The 26,738-nt window shown below is 49.8% G+C and overlaps 2 protein-coding genes and 1 long non-coding RNA gene across 12 annotated transcripts in view; 2 read left to right on the top strand and 1 right to left on the bottom strand.

Moving 5' to 3' along the window:
* CORO1C (coronin 1C) overlaps positions 1-3,077 on the top strand; it is an 87,689-nt gene extending 84,612 nt beyond the window's left edge. For 5 of the 6 annotated variants that reach the window (XM_077952714.1, XM_077952712.1, XM_077952710.1 and 2 more), the window contains one exon: positions 650-3,077. In XM_077952714.1, coding sequence (XP_077808840.1) covers positions 650-769 — 120 coding nt within the window. In that variant the 3' untranslated portion in view covers positions 770-3,077. 6 annotated transcript variants of the gene reach the window in all.
* A 2,595-nt stretch (positions 3,078-5,672) lies between these two features.
* On the bottom strand, positions 5,673-14,474 carry LOC107001009 (uncharacterized). Its single transcript, XR_013401319.1, has 4 exons — positions 14,272-14,474; positions 13,852-14,150; positions 12,348-12,408; positions 5,673-7,648 (listed from the first exon to the last, which is right to left on the bottom strand). It is a non-coding gene; the product is annotated as an uncharacterized LOC107001009 (long non-coding RNA).
* A 114-nt stretch (positions 14,475-14,588) lies between these two features.
* SELPLG (selectin P ligand) lies at positions 14,589-26,490 on the top strand. 5 transcript variants are annotated; one of them, XM_077954866.1, is made up of 4 exons: positions 16,673-16,898; positions 24,357-24,721; positions 24,752-24,901; positions 24,932-26,490. In XM_077954866.1, the coding sequence occupies exons 1-4, from the start codon at positions 16,856-16,858 to the stop codon at positions 25,688-25,690; spliced, it is 1,317 nt and encodes a 438-aa protein (XP_077810992.1). In that variant the 5' UTR covers positions 16,673-16,855; the 3' UTR covers positions 25,691-26,490. The 5 variants fall into 5 exon arrangements, with proteins under 5 accessions (XP_077810993.1, XP_015008202.3, XP_077810992.1 ...); XM_077954867.1 differs by lacking the exon at positions 16,673-16,898 and adding an exon at positions 14,589-14,743 and having other exon boundaries at positions 24,782-26,490; XM_077954865.1 differs by having other exon boundaries at positions 24,357-25,201; positions 25,232-26,490.
* Positions 26,491-26,738: the final 248 nt, after the last annotated feature.

Genomic DNA, 26,738 nt, shown 5'->3' with positions numbered 1-26,738 from the left:
AAGTGGTTACAACAGAAGGATCTGGCTGTGTGGGGTTGGCAACAAGGGGGATTTAGGCAAGAGCCCTTTGGGTGGTGGGGTGAAGGGAATCGAGCCTGCCTTTGACTCGCTGTGGCCACTGGAGAGTGCTGCTGTTGCCAGGAGAGCAGGTCCTGGGTAAGAGAGGAGGAGTGGACACACAGGGCAAGGGTTTCCCTCCCAAGAAGGAGCCTCCCTCACAGATGGCAGGAGCTCTGTAGCCTCTGGGAGAGTCAGCCCTCGCTCTGGTCAGATAGAAGTTACTCTTGATGGAATGATTGGGGTGGTTGTGATGCAGGGCACTCTTGAAGGAGCCTGTTTTGTCCTATAGTCTAATTGGGACCCAGGAGACCCTTTATTTGAGTAAATGCACAGGCTTTGGGATCAGAAGTGGCACTGTGACACTGTGACACAGTCGCTTTGCCACGGGGTTTCAGATAGATCGGCCAGTGCTCATTGGGTTCAAAGCCCCAGATGCAGTAGGGCTTTGACGTCTCTTTTCAACTTGGTAACTATGGCTTGCCGTTTGCAAAACAGAAAACTGCATTTTGTATCTTACAAGTTTTGAACTGTGTTGAACTTTGTTTACTGCATTTTAATCACTGCCTCCTTTTTTTGTTTGTTTTCTTAGCAAAATGAAGCCAAGTTGGATGAGATTTTAAAAGAGATCAAATCTATAAAAGACACAATCTGCAATCAAGATGAGCGTATTTCCAAGTTAGAACAGCAGATGGCGAAGATAGCAGCCTGAAGGTCCCACCCCCACCCCTACAAAAAAATGGGAGCAAGAACTTGTGCTTGGGAGCTGGTTGTTGGTGTGGTCTTAGGGAGGGCGGAAAGGGAGGCACTGCCATTTGGAGACATTCCATTTCAGAGTTGTCAACCAGCCATAGGCCACATTCCAGTAAGAACTCAATTTGTCTCCCAAATTTGCAGAAACAAAACGTGATTTAAAAGCTGAGCTTTTTATCAGAAAGCTTTTTTGATGTTTTAAGTGTTATGTGACTTGTTGAACTTTTTAAAAAGTGCTACTTTTAAAATCCCAGATACTCTGAATTTTAGAAAACAAACTAATTCTGATTGTGTCGTGCCCAAGTACCCTTTTTTTTTTTTTAAACGAATAGGGACCAATGCCACATTGCTTTTTATATTTCTTTCTTTTTTAATGTTGCCAAAACCAAAAGTAGCTTTGTTTTCCTTTGTATTTTGCTACTTTGCAGTATTTGTGTGTGGTTTTTTTTCCTTAATTTGAAAGGGACAGCACTGTGTATGTTTATAAACTAAATGAAGATAAGATATTATTTTGTATAAACATTCATCTGAGAACAATCAAAGCAGTAGCCACATGGTGCTGGCTCCTTTGCAGCACAAACCTGGTCATTCTGATGACTGTACAACAGGAAGACTTGAAAAATCACGTGGATTCATATTACCACCGCTCTCATTTCATGGAGTCTTCTGATCAAAAAAACTCACATCGTATTTCTTCCTTTCCTTTCTCTTTTCTAGAAATCGGGTGTTTGTACCAGAATGGAATTTTGCTTCTTGGTTATCCTGTGCTTCAGATGATTATAATCTAACCCAAACTAGCATGTGTTTCTGCAGTTTGTTACACACCTAGGATCTATTGCATTCATCACTTTAAACATCATGTTTCAGGTTTTGGTCAATACTTGACAAGGGTGCCCGGGACAGGAAGACGTGTGTACTGCTGAGTGTTCGTTCTTGCCCTTTTCAGCAGCTTGCCCAACTCTTGAGTACAGTGGTGGGGACTAAAAATGAGGGCATTCGGAGAGGGGTATTTGCCCTGGGTGATCCTGTGTCCCCGTGCTGTCCCCATGCTATGTTGGAGGAGGAAGTGGCTCTTCTTCCACCAACAAAGCTCCTGCTCTACCCTCTTCCTCACATGTGCTGCGACCTCTCTCAGGGCTCTCCCAGCCATTCCTTCTTTCCTGCCTGCCTTTTAGCTCTAACCACATTAAGCTAAGATGAGGCCAGAGGGTGCGATTGAATGAATATTGAGACTGAGGAGAATGATCGAGAGTGAAGCAGAAACAGGAACGCAGACCTCTGCTGTAGCTTTAATGTGTACAAACGTGTCCCTCTGCACAACTAATCTGCCCCACCTCTCCATCTCTCACCAAGGCTGCATCAAAGCACAGAGGCTCCCCGGACTTGGAGGGGGCCAGAGACTGAGCTCTGGTTGCCTGTTCATTCCTCGGTTAGCTAGAACTTTGCCCCATTTCCAATTTCTTATAGTACATGCTTGGGAAACAAGATGTAAGGAGCCTCTGTTTTGGAAGGGCTGTCTGTGATTGAACGTGAAATGTGTAGTGCCATTGGGACCATGAAGGGAATTCTTGCACATGCTCGTGCTGGTGTGGGCGTGGGACTGGTTGGAAACGTCTGTATTCAGGGAGCCAGGGTGAGGGCAGAGTGTGGTGGCAGCTGAACTTGGAGTAATGCCCGTATAGAAAAAGGACCGTGTTCTTATCCAGCCAATATTGGGAGTGCTGTCTCCACAATTTCAGGGCATCTGAATGTTTGATGTGGTTTCGTGTGTGTGTATGTGTGTGTTTAATATTGAAGTGGATCATGAGATGTAAAGAAAACAATAATGACAATGAGTTATATTCAAACCTGTATTTGTTTCTTTATCAGTGTAATCTGCTGAGGACCTTTGTGTCTAAGATTCAGAAATGTTTTAAGGTTCTGATATCGAATTAATGAAGTAAACAAAGTTGTTGTTGATGGTGGTGAAACACCGTAGGGCATGTGGTTCAAAGAGAAGCAGGAGGCCAAGGGAAAGTTACCCTGATATTAGTTTGTAGCTTATGACTTATTTAATGAATAAGCCCAGCCAAGCTCAGAGTAGGCGCCCAAAGCATTGTGGATTATTTTCCTGTTTTGTCTTTTTTTTTTTTTTTTTTTTTTTAAAAGCCCTGACATCCCGCAAGAGGACAGTGAATTATTCCTACGTCGGCTCTTATAGAGTGGCCATAGTGTTCTGTCAAAACACTTGCTTCCATTTTCAGAGATAAAAATCATTGATTACAAAATGGTGTTTGTGTTTATTTCACACCTTGGCTGTCTGTGAGGCAGCCCCCACCTCTCTGCCTGACATAGCTTCTCTGACTTTGGTGGATGAGCACGGAGGCATACTCCTCGCTGGGGGTGAGTACAGGGGAAGCGCGTGCGGGTGGCTCAGCTCAAGTGCAAGTGAGGTCTCCAAGCCAGTTAAGCACTGTGTTTTGGCTTCCAACAGACCTGGGCCTTTGGATCCTGCCTCAGACCTTTGCCAGCGGTGTGTCCTGGGATGGGGTTCCTAATCCCTGTGAGTCCCTTTTCTTGCGAGGAGGATGATAATTCCATGTAGTTCAGATGAGAGGAATACCTGTGTGGCCACACAAAGAACCCTTGCTGCATGGCTGCCACTGTTCTATTATACTATGAGTTGATTTCCTGACAGAGCCTTTGAAAGCAATTTTTCTTCAGTAGAAGCAATATTCTCTTGGCTCAGCTGTGACTTTTATTCCAGCAGGCTTCTAGGGTCAGTTGAATTGCAGGGCTTCCCTTTTGAACTATGACATTGTCTCGTGACATTTCAGTGATTGTAGCAAAGAATTTCCCACTGTTTGCTTTTTCTGAATGTTTGTGAATACGATGAATAGTCAGCATAAAGCTCCCCTTCCTCAAAGGCCTTATCTTAAAGTTGCTTTAGTCTGTGAGAAGAATGGCAGCCATGTTCTTAGTCCACCCGTGGCTGCAGGAAGTAGAAGCTGGCAGGGCTCTCTGTAGACCCGAGGTGCCCGCAGTCAGCCGGGAGACGCGTGGTAGTCTGTTTATGACTAACTTGTTTTCTCACTCGGGCCACCTTGATTCTTTGCCAGAAGACCTGAAGGTCAGCATGCTGGCCCCAGACAGCCAGCCAGACCTCGTCTGGGGGGAACTTCCATTTTTTTTTTAAGGTCACTTCCCTTGCTGTACTTGGTATTCTACATCCAGAAAAACTCTTTGTTGGCTCTTAAGAATCTGTTAACTCTAAGTGGCCCCTTCTCTTTCTGCTGGCACATTAAAGTATCCCAGTGCTGGCGGTGGGTCACGGACATAAGTCACTGTCAAGGGCACACCTTTCCTGCTTCAGACGGGCAACCCTTGATGTCCAGGCTGGACAGTGCCCTTTGTGCTCTTTTGTTCACTAAAAAGAAGTCCCTTGCCAAAGAATGTAGGGGTGGCAGTTCTTTCCTGCGAGAAGGGGGTATGTGCGGGGTGGACAGCCTTTCCAGAGGGCAGTCTGGCAAGTGTATCAAAAGCCTTAAATGTTTTCTTAAGACCCAGGGTTCCCACCTTTGGAAATTTTGTCCCAGGGAACTAGTGGGAAGTATATTCAGGAATTAGAAGAGTAAAATCAACTCTGCAGAAGGGGGTCAGTAAGTTACTTGTCATATTCATATGTTATAATACTGTTTCGTTATTTAAAGTCATTTAAAAAGAGTATTGAGGCCAGATGCTGTGGCTTAAGCCTGTAATCCCAGCACTTTGGGAGGCCGAGGCGGGCGGATCATGAGGTCAGGAGATCGAGGCCATCCTGGCTAACACAGTGAAACCCTGTCTCTACTAAAAATACAAAACAATTAGCCGGGCGTGGTGACAGGCACCTGTACTCCCAGCTACTCGGGAGGCTGAGGCAGGAGAATGGCGTGAACCCAGGAGGCAGAGCTTGCAGTGAGCCCAGATCGTGCCACTGCACTTGAGCCTGGGCAACAGAGCAAGACTCCGTCTCCAAAAAAAAAAAAAAGAGTATTGAATAGGAAAGATTAAAAAAAAATAGTAAAATAGAGTCAATTCCAACTTGGGTTTAAAATATATACCTACCTAGGTTGAAGGATGAAAGTATATTATTTCTGGGTGCTGGATGTCATTACCAAGTTTTTTCTGTGTATTCCAAGTGCCCTACAGTGGACTGTGTTGCTGATGTCAGCAGAAAAAGTAAAAGTGTGTTTACAAAGTAATTCTCATCAGCTCTCTACCCCATGGAGTCACTCTACAGTAAATGATGTTAGTTGGCTTATCCATTTAGAAGTAAGATGGGGAAGAAAGTGAAGTCCGTTGGACCTCATAAGAACATTCAGGACCAGAACTTCTAGTGAGAAGTGTAGGTTTCCTAATACAGATATGTAAGACCACCCCAGAACAGATGGTTTGTGACAAACTTTTTAAAGGATGTATGCATATACAATGTATACTTATGTGTGGAATAAATACCAGAAATGTTGTTATTGCTATAGGGAAGTAAAGTTGTGTGTAATTTCTATTTAATCCTATTTTTCTGAATTTATACGTTTCCTATAAATATATTTATTCCCAGAAAGGCATTGTTAAAATTAATGTATTAGTGGTAAATTAATAATTATTAAGATAAGCATAAATCAGTGGAGATGTTTGAAATGGTGCAGCAACATTTGGTTAGCTGTGGGGGCAGCAGGGACACCAATATACATTCTTAATGGGAGTCCACAGTTAAAACCTTTTCTTTTTCTATTTAGAAGAAAGTAAGTCCCTTTTAATCTACACTTCAGACAAGAGAAAAAAAATGTAAGCCCTAAAGCAATGCAATACATCACAAAAGAAAAGACAGATTGGCTATATAAAAATTAAATTATGTAAGACTTGAATACAGCAGAAAATGAAGGTCATCGGAACTGGGAAATATGTTTTCTTCCAATATAGTAAGGGCTAAGTATACTTGGATATGCTTCATCTCAGCTGCAGCTGCTGCCTCTGTTTGAAACGTGACGTGCGAAATGTTAAGTCCCAGGCAGCTGATGTGCAGATGGCAGCCATCCTCGTCCCTCCTGTGGGAACCGAGTCCACCAGCAAATGGCTTATTCTCAACTTCGAACTTTGGGGCGTGGGGTGGGGGTGTGTTCACTAGGCGACGCTGTCCGTGTTGTGCCGGGTGAAAGTTCCCCTGTGGCGAGTGTCAGGAGGGCTGGGTGGGAGATGGGAATTACTGCACATCCAAGATCCTTGAGGATAAGGTGGCTGCTGAGTTGGTTGGATTGGCTAAAATGTGGAGGAAGGTGAGTTTAGAGAGGCAGATGGGATCCTTCAAATTCATTGTAGTTGGCGTTTAATTCATGTGAACGAAAATGGGTAAGAGGGCAGATTTTAGGATCCTGAGTTTAGTGAGTGGCAGATAGAGGGTGAGGCACACGGGTCCCTGACAGGCTTCATGGTGAGGGGCTAGAAAGCAATGTCGGGGCCATTGCCTAGGGAGCCTGAGGGCAGAAGTCAGAGGAGGAAGTTATTCCACCTCAGGACTCAACTTGGAAGACAAGTAAACAGGTCTCTTCTGCTGTCAGAAAAAATCTGTACACTTGAGCTTGGGCACTCACCACTGGGTGCTTAGTTTTGTTCTTTGAGTAGCTTCCTCACACTGATCTCAAAGAGTAAGTGGACTTTTAGGGAAGGACTTTCTGGTGGGTTTGGAACAGAACTGGGGAGAAGTGGCTCAGACAAAGGCCCGCAGGCAGCTGTGGGGGCAGAGAAAGCTTTGGGCTGCCAGAGAGGAGCAGTCATCTGTGTCTTCGAGGGGAAGAGCAGGGAGCAGGCCTAGTTACAGTGGAAAGGGGTCACACACAGGGTGCCTGGGCCCCGGAAATGCTGTGGAACGCGGTCAGGGGGCTGGTTGCCAAGGTTGTCCAGGCTCCTCTCCACTGGGTGCCTCAGGCCCCCAGCAGCAGGGCTCCCTTTCCAGAAGCCATGTACCTCTCATCACCCATTTCCTAATCTCCTCTCCCACACTAGGTAGGGTTGGATTCGTCTTGGCATTCACTGGGTGAGAATTTATATTTACAGTGAGAGTGTCACGGGGCTGGAGAGAACTGTAGTGCAGCAAGTGACCCCTGGTCCAGTCAGGAGAGGTACTCAGGCTGATGCTCAGTGCCCTGAGGGGGTTCAGCAACAACATCCAAGCTTGGGGGCTCTAGTGATGAGGTCTGAGAACTAGGAAGTGCCCCCTCCATGACAGGGAGCTGTTGCAGCTTCATTTCCGGGCGGAGATGCTATTTGGGTTGTGGAAGTTGGAATAATACCTCTTGGTGAACAAAATCCTGGGCTGCTTATCACCATCCCCACCTACAGCTCCCCAAATGCAAAATGAGTTCTTATCACCCTAAGCAGTGTCTTCAAGAGGCAGTGGCCCAGAATGCCTCATAAGCCACAAGGTGGAGATTCCATCTGGGGATCTGGCCACCTGTCAGGTGCCTCCCCATGTAGATACCAGTCTAGTGTCTGAACAGCCTTGTAACTGGTTTCTCTGCCTCCAGCCACCTGTTCCCTGTTTTGCTTCTAGAGTGATGTTTTCTGTCAAAGTCTCTGAAGGAGATACAAGTGAGTATCCCTTTTGTCTACAGGAGGAAGTTCATGCTCTTCTACCTCTGAGCCTCCTTGACTCCTGTCTCTTCTGTCATATCCCACACCCAGGCTCTTGTTTCACAGTGCGTCCATATCCCAGCTACTTCTCACACCTCCACGGTGACTCCCCTAGCCTGTGCTCCCATCACTTCTGCGTGGACAGAGCCTCTGTATTAGCATTCTCCAGAAGAAGAGGACCAATAGGGTCTGTCTGCATGAGGGAAGAGGAGAGATCGGGATGTATTATAAGGAATTGACTCACATGAGTATGGAGGCTGCTAAGCTCCAAGATCTGCAGTCAACAAACCAGAGAGACCCAGGAGAGCTGAGTTTTTCAGTTCAGATCAGAAAGCAACTAAAAACTGAGGTCCCAGCTTGAAGGCAGTCAGGCAGGAGTAATTCTTTTTCTTTTTTTCTTTTTTTTTGAGATGGGGTCTCACTCTGTCTCCCAGGCGGGAGTGCAGTGGCATGATCTTGGCTCACTGCAGCCTCTGCCCCCTGGGTTAAGCAGTTCTCCTGCCTCAGCCTCCCAAGTAGCTGGGACTACAGGCATGCGCCACCACACCTGGCTAATTTTTGTATTTTTAGTAGAGACAGGATTTCCCCATGTTGGCCAGGCTGGTCTTAAACTCCTGACCTCAGGTGATCTGCCCACCTTGGCCTCCCAAAGTGCTGGAATTACAGGCGTGAGCCACCGCACCTGCGAGGAATTTCTTCTTACTCAGCCTTTTTGTTCTATTCAGGCCCTCAACGGAATGGATCCGCCCACCCACACCAGAGGGAGCAACCTGCTCTACTCAACCCACAGATACAAATGTTCATTTCATCCAGAAAACCCTCACAGACACACCCGGGGTAACGTGTCACCAGATATTTGGGCACCCCATTGCCCAATCAAGTTGACAAGGTTAACAATCACAGCTTCCTAACCCAGCTTCCCCCAGCCATTTGAATCTGTTCTCAGAGCTGCAGCCATAGTCACCTTTTCAGGTATTAAGGCGGGGGAAGGCATGCTAAGGCCCATGGGCTAACTCCAACCTGCCGGAAGCTTCTTTGTAGCCCACGAGCTAAGAATGGTTTTTATATTTTTAAATGGTTGGGGGAAAAACAAGATTTACTGACAAGTAAAAAATGATACGAAATTCAAATTTCAGTGTCCATCAGTAAAGCTTATTGGAACACACCATGCCTTGTCTGTGGCTGCTTTTTCTCTATACTTGAAGAGTTGAGTAGCTGCAACAGAGATTGTATGGCCACAAAGCCTAAAGTATTTACTGTGTAGCCCTTTAAGAAAAAGCTCGTTGACCCCTGTATCTAAGGCTTCAAACCCTCCGTGGTTTCCCATCCCACTCAGAATAAAAACTAAATCCTCACCACTAGCTTAGGAGGCCCTGTGTTGCCTGCCCTGCCGCCCCTCATCCTCTCCTGATGTTCTCTTGTGTTCAGGAGGCCTCCTACTTCTGAGCTTCGCATGTGCTGTTCTCTCAGGAGTGCCCATCCTTTCCCCACCTCCAGTGTCTGCCCTTCCCAGCATTTCATCTGACCCCCATACGTAAATAGTGCCCGTAGCACCCTAGTGCCACTGATAGCTGATCTATCATCTCATAGGAGTTTTGACTGTCTTCCCTGAATTGAATATAAGCCGCATGAGGACAGGCACTGGTTTCCTTCACCAGGATCCCCAGAATCTGGCATGATGTGTCAATCAGTACTTACTGAATGACTGAACAGTTGAAAATATAGACATTATCTGGGATGGGAATACATATTGCATTATCTGCCCAGCAGTGCTTTTCTCACCGAATAAGACTGTCCCGGACCACAGTCAACTCCAGGTGACCTGTCAGCCCCTTGGAGCCACCATCAGTGGCATCAGATCTGGGTTTTCCTTTATGGGGGCCTTGGAGTTGGGGAAGCCAGGCACCACACAGGAAGAGCAGGTACACAGTGATGAAGAGGGCTTCTGGGTCCCTGTAGCTCCCCAAGTCCATGCCTAAGGTCCAGCTTTATTTCTGATCTTAAATTCCAGGAAATATCCCAGGACTCCTATTGCTAGGCGCCTGGCCTTCTCGAACAACACCAAGGTTTCTCCCCTAAAGACCCCTTACCAGGGGTCTTTGAGGCCAGGTGATTGAGGATGTCTGCCAGAGGCATGCATTCCTCCAGCCGCTACCCTCTGGGGAAGAATCACAGAGTCTGGAGTACATTTCTAACATTTGCTTGCCCTCTGGCCTTCCAGGCCTGGGACAAGCAGCGCTGGCCACCCCCAGCCCAAGCAGACCCAGTGAGCTGGGGAGCCCCTGTTTTCTTCCGCTCGAGAAATGGCTTCATGCTGCAGTCTCCAGCCCAGAAACTGGTTGCTAGTGCCACCCAGATTGGCAACCAAAATCTGGGGCCGAAAGTAAGCTCCCCAGAGCTCTGTTCCCATTTGAGAAAGGGAATTGAATCCTGGCTGGACCAGGCCCACAGTGGACCATTTCCCCTTTGGATGATTCAAATCAGCAAGCTGTAGCCCCGGGAGCCCGCCTCACAGCAGGAGAGCGGGGGAGGGCAGGCAGTTGGGCGTGACTTCCCCTCCCTTCTGGGCCTTGCTTGCAAGGAGCTCTGTTCTTATTCTATTTCATGAGACCGTTGCTTTCATTCAAACAAAAGGTCCCATTGTGAGTAAACTGAAAAGACCACTGCCCTGAGAAACAAGTGGCACAACCAGCAAGACTCTTGCTTTCCTCGGAGGAAGGAACGGGCTTTGCAGTCTGGCTGGGCTCCAGTCTGCCTGTGCCCTCCTGCGCCACCTCAGAGCCTCAGCTTCCTCAGAGGGATCATGACCGCTGGGAAGGGAGGTGGGATTCTATGAGCGACGCCACCCCTTTTTTCCCCATTTTTCCCCATTTTTAGGGAAGCGGACACAGGTTCTCATAGGAAGCCAGCACCTTGTCAGGGAGGGATAACTTCCTGGCAAGTTACACATAGATTATAAAATCTCAGGCCATACCTGGCCTGTCAGTTACAGTCCTTGCCACATATTTCCAGCATTCCACAAATGTTTAATTTTTCATTTTCTTTAATGACTGTACTGTTGACCAACCTAAGCTTGGTAAATACCAGGCTGAAGTTAAGTTGCGCTGGCTTTTGGCACCCAAGACTTCCTGTCTTTGCCTCTGGAGTGTGAGGCTTTCTTACAGCTGTGCTTGTCACTGGTGGGAACGGTCCCCCGCCCCGAAACAGCAAAGAAGCAAAACGCAATTCAATAGGCCACTGCATACATGCAGCTGTGCAGGCTGTGGTGGCGCCTCTTGGGACTGGGGGCCACCATGAGGTTGCAGGCATTTTCATCCATCAGCGAATGGAAGGAAGACTGAATTTAGTGCACAGATGATCATTTAAGTATAAGGAGGTTATAGGTTGTTTGTTTGAATACCAAATCTCTAGTTGCTCAGGATCCACATGTGAGAGAGCTCCAAGTAGGAGCCCAGTGAGCCATGTTTTTGCTTTAACATGGGGCTGTTCCAACAGTAGCAGGCCGTTAGTTACAACCAGGAGCACATTTTTCCCAGAAGACCCATAAACAGCCCTTGCTTCCCAGGCTAGCCCACTAGTGGGCTCCAGTGGAGAGAGGAACCTAACACCTACTGTCTTTGCTGATTGCAATTCCTGCTCTACACCCCAAATAGCTCACATTGAGAGGAGGTGGGGAGCATTGGGTCCTCTTAGACCAATCACAGCAGGCAAGTTCTGCAAGGAGGAGCTGGAATCATTTATATATCGAACCAATATTTATTGTGATTGAATGCAGGCTCTTTCATAGGACACCCTAGGTTCAGACTCTGGCTTAGCCACTAACCAGCTCTGTGACCTTAGGCGAGTTACTTAAGCTCTCTGGAACTTTTTTTTTTTTTAATCTACAAAATGGGGATACTAATAGCAAACTACCTCATAAGGCAGTTGTGACAATTAAACAAATTAGTAGACCAGGCATGGTGGCTCATGCCTATAATCCCAGCACTTTGGCAGGCAGAGGCGGGTGGATCACTTGAGGCCAGGAGCTTGAGAATAGCCTGGCCAACATGGCAAAACCCTGTCTCTACTAAAAATACAAACATTAATGGGGCATGGTAGTGAGTGCCTGTAATCTCAGCTACTAGGGAGGCTGAGGCAGGAGAATCACTTGAACCCAGGAGGCAGAGGTTGCAGTGAGCTGAGATCGTGCCGCTGCACTCAGCCTGGGAGATAGAGCGAGACTCTGTCTCAAAAAAAAAAAAAAAAAAAACCAAAATGTGAAATAGACATCATTATATACATTTTTCTTTTTCTTTTTTTCTTTTTTTTTTTTTTTTGAGACGGAGTTACCCAGGCTGGAGTGCAGTGGCCGGATCTCAGCTCACTGCAATCTCCGCCCCCCGGATTCACGTCATTCTCCTGCCTCAGCCTCCCGAGTAGCTGGGACTACAGGCGCCTGCCACCTCGCCTGGGTAGTTTTTTGTATTTTTTAGTAGAGACGGGGTTTCACCGTGTTAGCTAGGATGGTCTCGATCTCCTGACCTCGTGATCCACCCGTCTCGGCCTCCCAAAGTGCTGGGATTACAGGCTTGAGCCACCGCACCCAGCCTATATACATTTTTCTATATACAAATACAGAAAAGAAAATATATTTGAAAGGAAAGGGCCATTCATAATTATGCCACGCAGAGATAGGCACTGTGAGCATTTCTTTCAGTCTGTCCTCTCAGCACCCAAGCACACGTGAATTATGCTGCTTATATACTTCTGTACCCTCTCTTTTCTACCTAACAGGTCTTGAGCGCTTTATAAGCATTCAATATAAATATGACTTGCCTGCCTGCATCACATTCCATCAAGGGACAGGTTTCTGTAGTATGGGAGTCTGTGTTTTTTCCCAGTATTTCTCTTACCTCAGATATCATTGCTTCAATCTTGGAAGACATCTTGAGTATTTTTTTCTGGGCTTCGTTCCTAGAAGCAGAAATGTGTTCACTTTGAATCTTTGACTCTCACAGATGTTAGGTGCGGTGAAGTGTGGTTTTACGGTCTTCACACAGACGACATACACCAAATTTCTCTTAGCAATATTTGCTCCTCTGAGAAGGAAATTTCGCTGCTCAAGTCTCACCTTGAAATAGGTGAGCTGGGTGTGGCGGTGCGTGCCCGTAACAGCTATTGGGGAGGCTGAGGCAGGAGGATGTCTTGCTTGAGACCAGGAGTTTGAGGCTGCAGTGAGCTATGATCACGCCCCTGCACTCCAGATTGGGCCACAGAGCAAGACCCTGTCACACACACAGAAGAAATAGCTTACCTGCCACTAAGCTACTCCTTTTTCCTTACATATAGTACTTGCTGATGTACCAGAGCTCACCGTTCAGCCCACACCATCCCAGGCTAGGGGTTAAGATCAAGAGCTTTATTCCGTCTGCCTGGACTTGAGTCCTGGCTCTGCCATTACTCTGTGTGACCTTGAGCAAGGCACATTCTCCCTCTGAGCTTCAGTCTCCTCGTTTCTAAAGGCAGCTTCAAGGATTATATGAGCTGATACATGCAGAGCACCTACCACAGGGCCTGGCATTGACCACAGGCTCAGGAAATGTTAAACGTTTGTGTTGTGAGGCTTTGCAGGTGATGAAACTATTCAACTCTTGCTGCTGCAACGTGAAAGCAGCCAGAGGCGATGTGTGTACACCAATGAGTGTGGCTGCGTCCCAAGAAAACTTTATGGAAACGGAACCTTGAGTTTCACACAGTTTTTATGCATCACAAAACATTTTCCAACCACTTAAAAATGTAACCACCATTCTTAGCTCACAAGCTGCAGAAAACCACGTGGCAGGCTGGAAGTGACAGACAGCTTGCAACCGCTCACCTCCCCTCATCAGAGAGTGACCTCCAGGCAGACTTGGGTCTGTTTAGAGTTTCTCAGTCCCCTGTCCCTGAAGGCTGGCTATTTCCAAACCTGCTGGGGAAGGGTGAGGGGCCTGGGTTCTAGGGGTCTCACTTCCCCTCTTGTGGCTTCAGTTTCCCCGTCTGTGCAGGCAGGGTGAGCTTTTGGCTCTTTCTAGCTGCATCTTCCTAAGGTGACTGAGACTGTGTCATGGCAAACACCTGCTGGGTTTCTGGTTTTCATTTTAAAATAACCTGTGTGCAAGGCAAGATATGAGTATCTTTCTGTACATGTCCTGAGCCCCTGCCTGGTGCAAAGCTGCAGGGCAGACCCTGGGAGACCCCCTATTTCCTCCCTTCCGGACGTGTCTGGGTATTCTCAGGCCTCCCAGCCTTTGCCTCTGCTGTGCTCTGTGCCTCGGCTGCCCACCTGGCTTGTCATCGCAAGTGCCACTTCTTGGAAGCGCCTCCTGTTAACCTCCCTCCCCCACCCAGGATGGAAGGAGAGGCCCCTCCCTTGCTTACCGCAGGATGGCACTCACTGCGCTGTGTCATTGTGGCATAATGTTCCATTGACTTGTTTACTCGCCAGCCTCCCCAGCAGATGAAGGGCTACCGGAGGGCCACAGCCCAGAATTGCTGGCCTTTGGACCTCAGGGCATGCGGTCTGGAGTGCCAGAGTTGGTCAAATGAATAAATTTAGGATGAAGAAATAAGATAAGCAGGCCTTGCCCTTGTGGAATCTGTAGTCCAGCTCCCTAGAGAGGATCTTGGTTGCAGCTAGAAGGGCCTGTGCTATGCATCTAGAGAGAGTGGTTTGAGTCCTGCAAGAAGAAATACACCATATTTGCAAACCCTTTGAAGATTCATATTTTGTGTTTTTTACTCCCCGACCACCTTCCACCCCCTCTCTACCCCCCGCCAATCTTGGGCAAGAAGCGAGACCATTCTCCTTTTTGTCTGGTCACTCCTGTCCTTCAGGGGGCCCCCTCTGGCCCCGACCGTCCACTGCCGCTGAAGTGATGCTGTGGCCTTTCTCAGTTTGGGCCCCACCGCCAGCCGAAGAACTTCTCCCCGGAAAATTTCTACTTGGTTCTTAGTGTTTTCACAGTTATGGGAAACCAAGAGCAATGTCAGACCTAGGAGGTGCCTTACTACCCACCCTGTCTTTATCAACAGTGTCACCAAAGCTGTCACAAACAAGGGGGTGTGGGCTGTCACATGGCCCTGCCTAAGTAACCACATTCTCGCTTCCTCCTTCCACACACGGCCATTGGGGGTTGCTTGAGTCTGGGACTGCCGCAGGGGGTGCCACAGCAGTGCCTAGCAGCGTGGGCTGGGACCTCATCACTAAAGCAGAGAAGCCCCTTCTTCTGGGCCCACGAGGCAGCTGTCCCATGCTCTGCTGAGCACAGTGGTAAGTGCTGGCTTGCAAAACCACAGGGAGTGGCTGGAGGTCCCCATGGGCCAGGGGCCTGCCTTATAGCTGCTGGCAGGCCCTGGAGGACCGCCAGGCCCTTCTTGAGCTGCAGCCCCTGGGGAGGGCAAACTGAGGCCCCTCTGACTCAAGACTAAAGCCTGCCTGGAGTCTGTGGCCTTCTTCTGGTGTCTCTTCTGAATTGTGCTCCCGCCAACTTTTCTTTTTCTTCTTCTATTTTTGAGACAAGGTCTTACTCTGTCACCCAGGCTGGAGTGCAGTGGCACGATCATGGCTCACTGCAGCCTTAAACTCCTGGGCACAAGTGATCCTCCCACCTCAACCTCCTGAGTAGCTGGGACTACAGGCACACATCGCCACATGCAGCTAATATTTTTACCTTTCCTAGAGATGGGGTCTCAAACTCTTGGCCTCAAGCCTCTTACCTTGGCCTCCCAAAGCGCTGAGATTACAGGCATGACCTACCAGCCCCAGCCTCCCGTTAACTTACTTCCCTCCCTGGCCAGTTTGCCTGCGGCTTCTGGCTTGGGGGCATTCTGAATTTGAAAATCAGAGAAACCATGAGTGTTTCCCTAGAAATGATCTTACCTTCTCCTTTCCTGGATGGGAGACTGAGGCCAGGAGAGGTGAAGGGATTTGTTTAGGGGCGGAGCTGAGATTAGGTCTGGAAGATTCCAGAAAGTAGAGGGATGCAGGATTGGTATTGAAGCCGCATATTTTATGGATGCATAAAAAAGTGATTTTCAGGGCCGGGCGCGGTGGCTCAAGCCTGTAATCCCAGCACTCTAGGAGGCCGAGACGGGCGGATCACGAGGTCAGGAGATCGAGACCATCCTGGCTAACACAGTGAAACCCCGTCTCTACTAAAAAATACAAAAAAACTAGCCGGGCGAGGTGGCGGGCGCCTGTAGTCCCAGCTACTCGGGAGGCTGAGGCAGGAGAATGGCGTGAACCCGGGAGGCGGAGTTTGCAGTGAGCTGAGATCCGGCCACTGCACTCCAGCCTGGGCAACAGAGCAAGACTCCGTCTCAAAAAAAAAAAAAAAAAAGTGATTTTCAGAGAAAGATGCATTCTTCCCACTTTTTATAAGACTGAGAAAATGACACTTGTCTGTGGCAAACTATTAAAATATTAGAATTAGGATACTATTGTTAGCAAAAGGGAAAACAATAATAATACTTAGAATACTTGGCTGGGTGCAGTGGCTCACACCTGTAATCCCAGCACTTTGGGAGACCGAGGCAGGTGGATCGCCTGAGCTCAGGAGTTCGAGACCAAGCTGGGCAACATGGTGAAACCTCGTCTCTACCAAAAATACAAAACCTTAGCTAGGCATAGTGGTGTATGCCTGTGGTCTCAGCTACTTGGGAGGCTGAAGTGGGAGGATCACTTGAACCTGGGAGGGGGAGGTTGCAGTGAGCCAAGATTGTGCCACTGCACTCCAACCTGGGTGGCAGAGTGAGACCCCGTCTCAAAAAAAAAGAAAAAAAATTAGAATACTCTTATTAGTTTGTATTTGAGATACTTTCAGAACACTAAAAGGAAAAGGTGGGGGCTGGTTGCGCCCTGCTGTATACACATTCACACACACACCATAGTGTCTGTATCTGGGCTTCTGTTGCCTGGAATTCTCTTCCTCTTTCCTCTTTCTTCTGTTTTCCTTTTTTTTCCACCTCTGACTTTGAGGCCCCCAGAGCCAGGCCCTTCAGTGGGCCGGAGCTTCAGAAGGTGGCTCCAAGGCCCTCGGACGGCCCCAGAGTCTCTTCCTCTGGGGTTGCCTAGGGAGGCGGCACCCTGGGCGGTTGATGCCTCCCTCAAGAGGCTTGGCCAGCAGCCAGGGGAGTTAAACCTCAGCGGAAGGGCTGGGCTACCGGGCTGGGCCCAGAGCGGGGCATTCGGAGGAGCTGCAGAATCAATCATCTGAGAACCTTGGAGGGTGGATGGTGCCCCTTTTCCAGATGAGAAAACTGAGGCTCGCAGGGGAGAAGTAGCTGCCTCTGGCGGCGTGGCTTCTGGCTGCAGGATGCTCGTGGAGTTCGTGGTGACCCTAGGCCTGTGTCTCGATCTCCTTTGCTGAACTTGAACAGGAAGATGGCAGTGGGGGCCAGTGGTCTAGAAGGAGATAAGATGGCCGGTGTGTGTGTGTTGGGGGTCTGTGTTTGTTAATCTGTCTGTCTGCACAGGGGTCTTTAGAAAACTGTTTAAAGACAGTTGTTCAACTAACCACATGTAGGTCTCATTGAATTCATTTGTGCCAAGTACCTTACTGCCTCTGTGTCAGGCTAGCAAATTTGGGTTCCAACAGGTGTAACTTGGTTCTTGGCGGGCTGGAGGTGGGGGGAGTGGGGTGTAACAAAAAAATCTCTACTAACACTGTGGTTTGTAAGCCACCAAACGTTAAACAGATATACAGCATATCTGTGCTATTAACGTTTTGTGAGGAGGGCTGGTGACGGTGGCTCAGGCCTGTAAATCCTAGCACTTTGGGAGGCTGAAGCAGGTGGATTTCTTGAGCCCAGGAGTTTGACACCAACCTGGGCAACACGGTGAAAACCCATCTCTACAAAAAATTTAAAAGTAGCTGGGTCTGGTGGCACGCACCTGTAGTCCTAGCTACTTGGAGGATCGCTTGAGTCCAGGAGTTCAAGGCTGCAGTGAGCTGTGATTGCACCACTGTACTCCAGCCTGGGCGACTGAGCCAGACCCTATCTCTAAAAGTAAATAAATAAATAAACATGTCGTGAGGGGGATGATAATTAGGGAAACCACGTCTACAGTGGCTCCCTGATGTGAGTTGGAGTAGATGATGGAAAGAGGTTGGAAGGTGTCAGCTGTCTAACGTGGTGTGAAAAGTCTGAAGACAGCACGTGCTGTGCAGTGCTATGCACGTCCCCCTGCCTCAGTCACATGTCCTCTTCTGCAGAGGCATTTAGTGAGGCCCCTGGGGATGCCAGGAGAGCTCCTGCCCTCCGAAAACTTCTGGTCTGGTGGGGGCAGCAGAGCAGACAGCCACTGTGGCTGCCAGCCACCGGGACAAGCATTTCGAGAGGTGTGTGCCTGCCTGTCGGCTAAATCCTGGGCCTGTGGCCTGATCAGCAAGACAGCTGTAGTTCTTGTATTCTGGAAGTTTAGGAGTCAATGTGAATACATTTTTAGAAAGTAAATGAACAGCAGAAATGATGTAAACACGGGAGGTGACTAATCATGCCTGGGGCAATCTGGAAAGGCTTCTGGGAGGACTTGGCATTTCCCTGGCCCTCTTCAACCCACAACAACTCCATAAAAAGCGGGGGCTACCGTTGTCCTTGTATTCCAGCTAAGGAACCCACAACTCAGAGAGGTGAGGTGAGTTGCCCAAGGTCACACAGCTTCTAAGGGACAGAGCTGGGATTGACCTGGTTTGATGTGACTCCAGGTCAGGGCAGGGCGAGGTGTGTCCTGTCTACCCAGACTCAGATCTGCTGCCTGTGCTTCAGTTATCTGGGGGCTTTCCTTCTCTTGGTGACTACTTGACCCAAACCCTGAGATGCTCAGTCTTTTGAATTTTAACATTCCAAGATCCTGCCTGCTCTGATTCCCAGTTTCAGGATTCTCAGTGCAAGGTTCCCAGCAACGTGGAGCCCCCCGAGGATCTTTCCTGAGTCGCTCAGGACGGCCACACGGCGGGGTCTCTGGAGCTGGAGTCTGGGCTCCCTGCAGCCCGCTCCTCCACACAGCCTAGATGCGGCCCACATGGGGTCTAGATGGCGCCTGGGCCAGAAGCAGCCTGGTTTTAGGGCCAAAGAGGCAAAACGAGCAGTCTCTGACCTACTCCGTTAGGCAGGTGTTGAGACAAGTAGGATGTGGCCACTGGAGACCCCTCTGTCGGGGCCCTGCCCTGGCCCTCTACTGTGGGACTGTTTTTTTTGCCTTCCGGCGAGAGGAGAGGTGGAAGGTGGGGCCTGGGAGCGACCCCGCCGCTCTGGGCCTTGCTTGCTGATCGGTGTGATGGCACCGTTAGAGCCAGCGGACACAGGCTGAGGAGGACCGAGGTCAGCAGCCAGTGAGACGAGGAAGTCATCCCTCCACGGGAGGGGCTTCTGCATATGCCATTTTTGTTGTTGTTTAATACATTTACTCTAGCAAATGTGAAGGAGGCGTTATGCTGCCTGCCACACACAGTAAGCAAACTCTGCTCCTCCCCGTTCTACCTGCGTGGCCTCAGCTGAGACAAGATCTCTCGGAGCCTCAGGTTTTCTTTTATTTCATTAAAAAAAATATGTCTTTTTTTTTTTTCTTAGAGACAGGGTCTTACTCTGTCACCCAGGCTGGAGTGCAGTGGTGTGATCATAGCTCACTGCAGCCTTGACCTGGGCTCAAGCCATCCTCTGCCCTCAGCCTCCTGAGTAGCTGGGATGACAGGCATGCACCAGCATACCTGACTAATGTTTAATTTTTTTGTAGAGACGGGGTCTCACTATGTTGCCCAGGCTGGTCTTGAACCCCTGGCTTCAAGTCATCCTCCTACCTTGGCCTTCCAAAGTGCTAGGAGTACAAGGTTGAGGCACCATGCCTGGCTGAGCCTCAGATTTTCTTTCTGTTAGACGGGCCGATGCCTGCTCAGCTGTGGCCTGGCTCCAGGCTGCTGTGTCTTCAAGCCCATGGGATGCAGGGACCAGGCTGGGGTGACCAACACTCCCCCACACCCAGTTTGCCTGGGAGTGAGGAGTTTCTGGGGATAAGGGACTTTCAGCAGTGACACCAGGAACACGTCGGATAAGGTGGTTGCTTTAGACAGGCCCAGGAAAGGAGATCTGGGTTTTCCCAGTGCACCAGGTCTTATCACAACAGGTAAGGAAGTCTCTGCTTTCTCAAAGCCCAAATGCCCACGGGGGCGGTAGAGAGGCCGCCACCTCCATACCCTCTGAGTCTCAGACCTCCCTTTCCTCTGCTCCTCTGCCTGCAGCCCCGAAGACAGTCCCCAGATAAAGTACCCCCCGCTGGAAGCCAGCATCTGGGGCCTTCCACACACTCATTCAATTCTCATGATGATTTTTTTTTAAGCAATATCGCTTGTTTTACAATGAGGAAACTGAGGCTTAGAGAGGGTGAAGCAACCTGCCGCTAAGTGGGGGCAAATGTGGGACTCAGGCCCCAGCCTCTCCTCCACCCCAGCTGTCTCTGGGTGCAGGAAGCTGTCAGGATGGGTGTAGAGGAGGGGTTGGTGACAGTGACAGCCTACCCAAAGAACTGGGCCCCAGCGCCCTCCATGTTTCCGTGTTATTCTCCCAGCCTCCGGGCTGCTGCAAGTCCGGCCAGGAACCAGGGGGACCAGGCCTTGCAACCTTGCCCCCACCTTCTCTGCCTCCAGGAAGTGGCTGAGGGCTTTGCCTTCCAGGAATAGAGAACTGCCCAAGTGGGGGTTGGTGGCTGTGAGTGTGCTCCTAAGTATGAAATATGTCTCTAGGCTAGTGGCTTCTTCCTAAAGTCCCTGTCCCCGGGAAAGTGCGGCCAAGGTTGGGCCGTAGATTCTTCCCCCACATAGGAACTCTACCCCAAAGAAACTCTGCTGCTCTGAAGGCAAACTGGGAGGCAAAAGTGTATGTGTGTGTGTGTGTGTGTGTGTTTACATTTATTAAGCACCTACCGTAAGCCTGGAACTTTTGTTTTCTTGTTTTGTTTTGAGACAGGGTCTCACTCTGTTGCCCAGGCTGGAGGGCAGCGGTACAATCTCAGCTCACTGCAGTCTCAACCTCCCAGGCTTAAGCGATCCTCCCGCATTAGTTTCCCCAGTAGCTGAGACTATAGGCGTGCATCATCATGCCTGGTTAATTTTTCTATTTAAAAATTTTTAAATTTATTTTTGAGACAGGGTCTTGCTTTGTCACCCAGGCTGGAGTGCAGTGGCACGATCACAGCTCACTGCAGCCTCGATCTCCCTAGGCTCAAGCAATTCTCCCATCTCAGCCTCCCGAGTAGCTGGGACTACAGGGGCACACCACCACTCCTGGCTAATTTTTTTGTATTTCGTAGAGACGGGGTTTCACCATGTTGCCCAGGTTGGTCTGGAACTCCTGAACTCAAGTGATCCACCCGCCTTGGCCTCCCAAAGTCCTGAGATTACAGGTGTGAGCCACTATGCCTGGCCTAATTTTTCTATTTGTGTCGAGATGGGAATCTCACTATGTTGCCCAGGCTGGTCTTAAACTCATGGGCTCAAGTGATCTACCTGCCCTGGCTTCCCAAAGTCCTGGGATTACAGGCATGAGCCACCACGCCCACCAGCCTAGAACTTTTGAATCCAGCCCCTTGTTGCACTCTCTCAACAGCCCTATGAGATGGACACTGTTTCTTATCCCCATTTGACAGATGGGAAAACTGAAGCTCAGAGAGGCAAGCATCTGCGTCAAGGTCATACAGCTTGTAAGGGACAGAGCTAGGACTTGAACATCCTTTTTGACCCCACAGTCTATGCTTTCAACCCTGTGCCCTGCATGGCACCTGGTAAACATGTGGCGGGCCTTTCGGGGGGACGTAGGCTTCAAGCTCCTCCTTTTTCTTACTCTGCCCTCCGTCTTCCACCCAAGTCCATAAGCCCAGCCTTTTGTCTCCTCAGCGAGGTCAGGTCTCTCCTGATGGCTTCATGCCTTCCCGAACGTCACTGGGTTTCAATCTGATCTTGACTTCTCACCAGCTGTGTGTCTTTGGGCAAGTCACTTCACTTCTCTTAACCTCAGTGTCGTCCTTGGTAAAATGGGGATAATTGTGAGGGCCAGATGTCTCTGGTGCAAATATCGTAAAGTTTGGTTTAAGAAATTATTTTTATTTTTATTTTTTAGACAGAGTTTTTTTCTTATCTCCCAGACTGGAGTGCAGTGGTGTGATCTAGGCTCACTGCAACCTCTGCCTCCCAGGTTCAAGCAATTCTCCTGCCTCGGACTCCCAAATAGCTGGAATTACAGGGAGCACCACCATGCCCGGCTAATTTTTGTGTTTTTGGTAGAGACAGGGTTTCACCATGTTGGCCAGGCTAGTCTTGAACTCCTGACATCAGGTGATCCATCTGCCTTGGCTTCCCAAAGAGTTGGGATCGCAGGCGTGAGCCACTGCACCTGGCCTAAGAAATTATTTTAAGATGTGGGTTGGGTGTAGTGGCTCATGCCTGTAATGTCAGTGCTTTGAGAGGCCGAGGCAGGAGGATTGCTTGAGGCCAGGAGTTTGAGACCAGTCTGGACAACATAGCAAGACCCCGTCTCTACAAAAAAAATTAAAAATTAGCCGGATATGGCGGCATGTGCATGTAGTCCCTACTACTCTGGAGGCTGAGGTGAGATCACTTGAGCCCAGGAGGTCGAGGCTGCGGTGAGCTATAATTGCATTACTGCACTCCAGACTGGGCAACAAAGTGAGACTCTGTCTCTAAAACAAATAAGTCAATAAATAAATGGAAATAAATTAGTTTAAGATGTGATCAGATTTGCATATTTGAAACCAACATAGGCCTGGTGTGGTGGCTCACGCCCTGTAATCCCAGCACTTTGGGAGGCCGAGGCGGGCAGATCGCTTGAGGTCAGGAGTTTGAGACCAGCCTGGCCAACATGGCGAAACCCTGTCTCTACTAAAAATACAAAAATTAGCTAGGCATAGTTGTGTGCACCTGTAGTCCCAGCTACTTGGGAGGCTGAGGAAGGAGAATTGCTTGAACCCAGGAGGTGGAGGTTGCAGTGAACCGAGATCATGCCACTGCACTCCATCCTGGGCAACAGAGCGAGACTCTGTCTCAAAAAAAAAAAAAAAGAAAAGAAACCAACATAATTCTAACTAGCATGTGAAAGAGATCAGATTGAACCTGGAAGGTGAGGAGCCCGTGAGTGAGTTATAGTCACCTGAGGAATGATGAGCAACTGCTCCTTCCTCCAGATCATGTGAATGAAGTACAAGGGAAGAGACTGGAAATTGTCCAGGTGCCATTCTTGAATGCCCACTCTGCATCAGACACTATTCTAAGGGTTGTGTGCTGCTGAAGGGCGTTATGTCCAGGGAATGCAGGAATATCTGAATCCTGCCCCAGAAAGTGGCTGTCACTCACCATAGGATTCTCAGCACAGAATTTTGAATTCTGTAAACACCAGCCAGTGCCAAGGAGAGCATGAGGGGAGAGAGAGCAAACAAGAAAGCACAGGTGTTCACAATGCCAAGAAGAAAGGTCAATGAGATGGCCAAATGAGAGGCACTGTCTTTTCTGGCTACCTAGTCGGGAGGACAATGTAGAGTCTCTGAATAGACAGTGGTCTTACCCACAGGCACACTCAGTGACCATAAGCTCCCTGAGAGCAGGGCTGTTCTGAAAAGATTTGAGTTTTCTCCTGGCCATGGAGAGTGTAATTGAATGGCTCTGGGCCCTTGAAGACTTACAGTGCAGGTTGACTGAAAGAACAAAATCAGCCAACCTTTGCTGAGAGGTTATCATGCAAACAAAGTGCTAAGGGTCTTGCATGCATCCCTTCATTTTATCCTCACAATAGGCTATGAAGTAGGCACCGTCATCCCTGTTGTGCATTGTGTAGATGAGAACAACACCAAAGCAAATGGGACCAAGCCAAGATATTGAGAAGGAATGAGACAAACTGAGACTCTGAGGACTGGCAAGGGCTATGGGAGGGTGGAAGCAAGATAGGAGAAGGAGGAAGAGAGACATGTAGAGGTGGCGTGGCAGTGGGCAGGGAGAGGGGGCAGCAGGAAGAATCAGACTCCAAGAGGCCTCAAAGGTCCAATAAGCAGCTGTATCTGGGAGGTCTGTGGTTTCCAAACTCTTCTGCTTATGGACTTCATAAGCGGGCAATTAATCTATTTATGAATTCTATGCAGGTACTACTTTACTCTTATGATACATTATAAATAATACAATACTTGAAATTAAGAAGGAGTGACATGAGGCCGGGCACAGTGGCTCATGCCGGTAATCCCAGAACTGTGGAAGGCCAAGGTGGGTGGATAACTTGAAGCCAGGAGTTCGAGACCAGCCTGGCCAACATGGTGAAACCCCATCTCTACTAAAAATACAAAAATTAGCTGAGCGTGGTGGTGCATGCCTGCAATCCCAGCTTCTCAGGAGGCTGAGGCAGGAGAATCACTTGAACCCAGGAAGCAGAGGTTGCAATGAGCTGAGATAGCGCCACTGTACTCCAGCCTGGGTGACAGAGCAAGACTCCATCTCAAAAAAAAAAAAAAAAAAAAAAAAAAAGGAGTGACATGAAAAGTTAATAGAATTAGAAGCAAAGCACTAATTATTTCTACACTCCAATGGATTGTCTTGTCCACAAATAAAGTGGCTTAACCAAAATGGAGAGGGAGGCAAATCAATTTCTATGCACATCTAGAAGTTAGAGGGCCCTCCTGGATGGCTTTATTCATGTTGATTAGTAATAATAACAACTGCTACTGGCTGAGGGTCTTCTCCATCCCAGGCATGTCAGGGATGCCTAAATCCCCAGCCCCTGCTCCAGACCAGACATGCTTCCAGCTGCGGCAGTAGAGGGTGGTGGTCTAGGATGCTTGCTAAGCCCAAGGGTGAAGCTGTCTTGATGTCCCACCACCCGTTGTCTCCCCCCAGGTGTCATGCCTCTGCAACTCCTCCTGCTGCTGATCCTACTGGGCCCTGGCAGCAGCTTGCAGCTATGGGACACCTGGGCAGATGAAGCCAAGAAAGCCTTGGGTCCCCTGCTTGCCCGGAACCGGAGACAGGCCACCGAATATGAGTACCTGGATTATGATTTCTTGCCAGAAACGGAGCCTCCAGAAATACTGAGCAACAGCACCAACACCACTTCTCTGACTGGGCCTGGAAACCCTGAGTCTACCACTGTGGAGCCTGCTGCAAGGCATTCTACTGGCCTGGATACAGGAGGGTCAGTCACAGAGCTGACCATGGAGCTGGCCAACATGGGGACCCTGTCCATGGATTCAGCAGCTATGGAGGTACAGACCACTCACCCAGCAGCCACGGAGGCACAGACCACTCAACCAGCGGCCACGGAGGCACAGACCACTCAACCAGCGGCCACGGAGGCACAGACCACTCCACTGGCAGCCACAGAAGCACTGACAACTCAACTGGTGGCCACAGAGGCACAGACCACTCCACTGGCAGCCACAGAGGTACAGACAACTCAACTGGCGACCACAGAGGCACAGACCACTCCACTGGCAGCCACAGAGGCACAGACCACTCCACCAGCAGCCACGGAGACACAGAGTGCTCCACCGGCAGCCACAGAGGCACAGACCACTCCACCAGCAGCCACGGAGGTACAGACCACTCAACCCATAGCCACAGAGGCACAGACCACTGCACCAGCCTCCACAGAGGCACAGACCACTCCTCCGGCAACCACAGAGGCACAGACCACTCAACCCATAGCCACAGAGGCACAGACCACTCCACTGGCAGCCACAGAGGCCCTGTCCACAGAATCCAATGCCATGGAGGCCCTGTCCACAGAACCCAATGCCACAGAGGCCCTGTCCATGGAACCTACTACCAAAAAGGGTCTGTTCATACCCTTTTCTGTGTCCTCTGTTACTCACAAGGGCATTCCCATGGCAGCCAGCAATTTGTCCATCAACCACCCAGTGGGGTCCCCAGACCACATCTCTGTGAAGCAGTGCCTGCTGGGCATCCTAATCTTGGCACTGGTGGCCACTATCTTCCTCGTGTGCACTGTGGTGCTGGCAGTCCGCCTCTCCCGCAAGGGCCACATGTACCCCGTGCGTAATTACTCCCCCACCGAGATGGTCTGCATCTCGTCCCTGTTGCCTGATGGGGGTGAGGGGCCCTCCGCCTTAGCCAATGGGGGCCTGCCCAAGGCCAAGAGCCAGGGCCTGACGCCAGAGCCCGGGGAGGACCGTGACGGGGATGACCTCACCCTGCACAGCTTCCTCCCTTAGCTCCCTCTGCCATCTGTTTTGGCAATACCCCAGCCTCCACGGTCTCTCCTGGGCCTCCCCTGAGTGCCCAGACCGCATTCCACAGCCCTGGGCTTCCTCGGAGACCCCTGGGGATGGGGATCTTCAGGGAAGGAACCGTGGCCACCCAAACAGGACAAAAGCAGCCTGGGGCCAAGCAGACTGGCAAGTGGAGCCACCTCTTTCCTCCCTCCTCGAATGAAGCCTGGTCACATTCCAGCCACATTTCAGCCGAGGTCCAGGGAAGGAGGCCATTTACTTGAGAGAGATTCTCTCCTTTTTCCTGTCCCCCATCTTATCTGGGTCCCTCTAACGTCTCCCATGGCTCTCCCCGCTTCTCCTGGTCACTGGAGTCTCCTCCCCACATACCCAAGGAAGACGGAGTTCCCCCACCCCACACGCACCGCCGTTGTCTTCTGGTTGCCATGGTCACCAAACAGGAAGTGGACATTCTAAGGGAGGAGTACTGAAGAGTGACAGATTCCTGAGGCTGTTTCCTGCTGCTCCTCTGACTCGGGGCAGCTTGGGTCTTCTGGGGCACCTCTCTGGGAAAACCCAGGGTGAGGCTCAGCCTGTGAGGGCTGGGATGGGTTTTGTGGGCCCAAGGGCAGACCCTTCTTTGGGACTGTGTGGACCGAGAAGCTTCCCTCTAGTGACAAGTAACCCCCCAGCCGTCCTCTCTTGCCTTCCCCTTTGGCCACTTTCCAGGGTGGGCTCTGTCTTGTTCACTGCAGTATCCCAACTACAGGCACAGTGCTGGCAATAAATGTGTGACGGACAAACCATAGCTGAATCCTTCAAGGTATCAAGGCTGTCTCCTTCAGGCAGCCTTCCCGGAATTCTCTATCCCTCAGTGCAGGGTGGGGGCTGGTCCTCAGCTGTCCACCCTCAGCCCCTGGCCCCCCAGGAAGCCTCTTTAATGGGCTGTTAGGTTGACTTCAGTTTTGCCTCTTGGACGACGGGGGGTCTCGTACATCCTTGGGTGGCCGGGAGAAGTTCAGGCTGTTGGGGGCCAAAGGGAGGCTGCCCT

The sequence above is a fragment of the Macaca mulatta genome, chromosome 11 (genome assembly GCF_049350105.2).
Source record: "Macaca mulatta isolate MMU2019108-1 chromosome 11, T2T-MMU8v2.0, whole genome shotgun sequence".
NCBI lineage: Eukaryota > Metazoa > Chordata > Mammalia > Primates > Cercopithecidae > Macaca > Macaca mulatta.
Note: the sequence above shows the minus strand (reverse complement) of the source record. Positions and strands in the feature narration are given on the sequence as shown.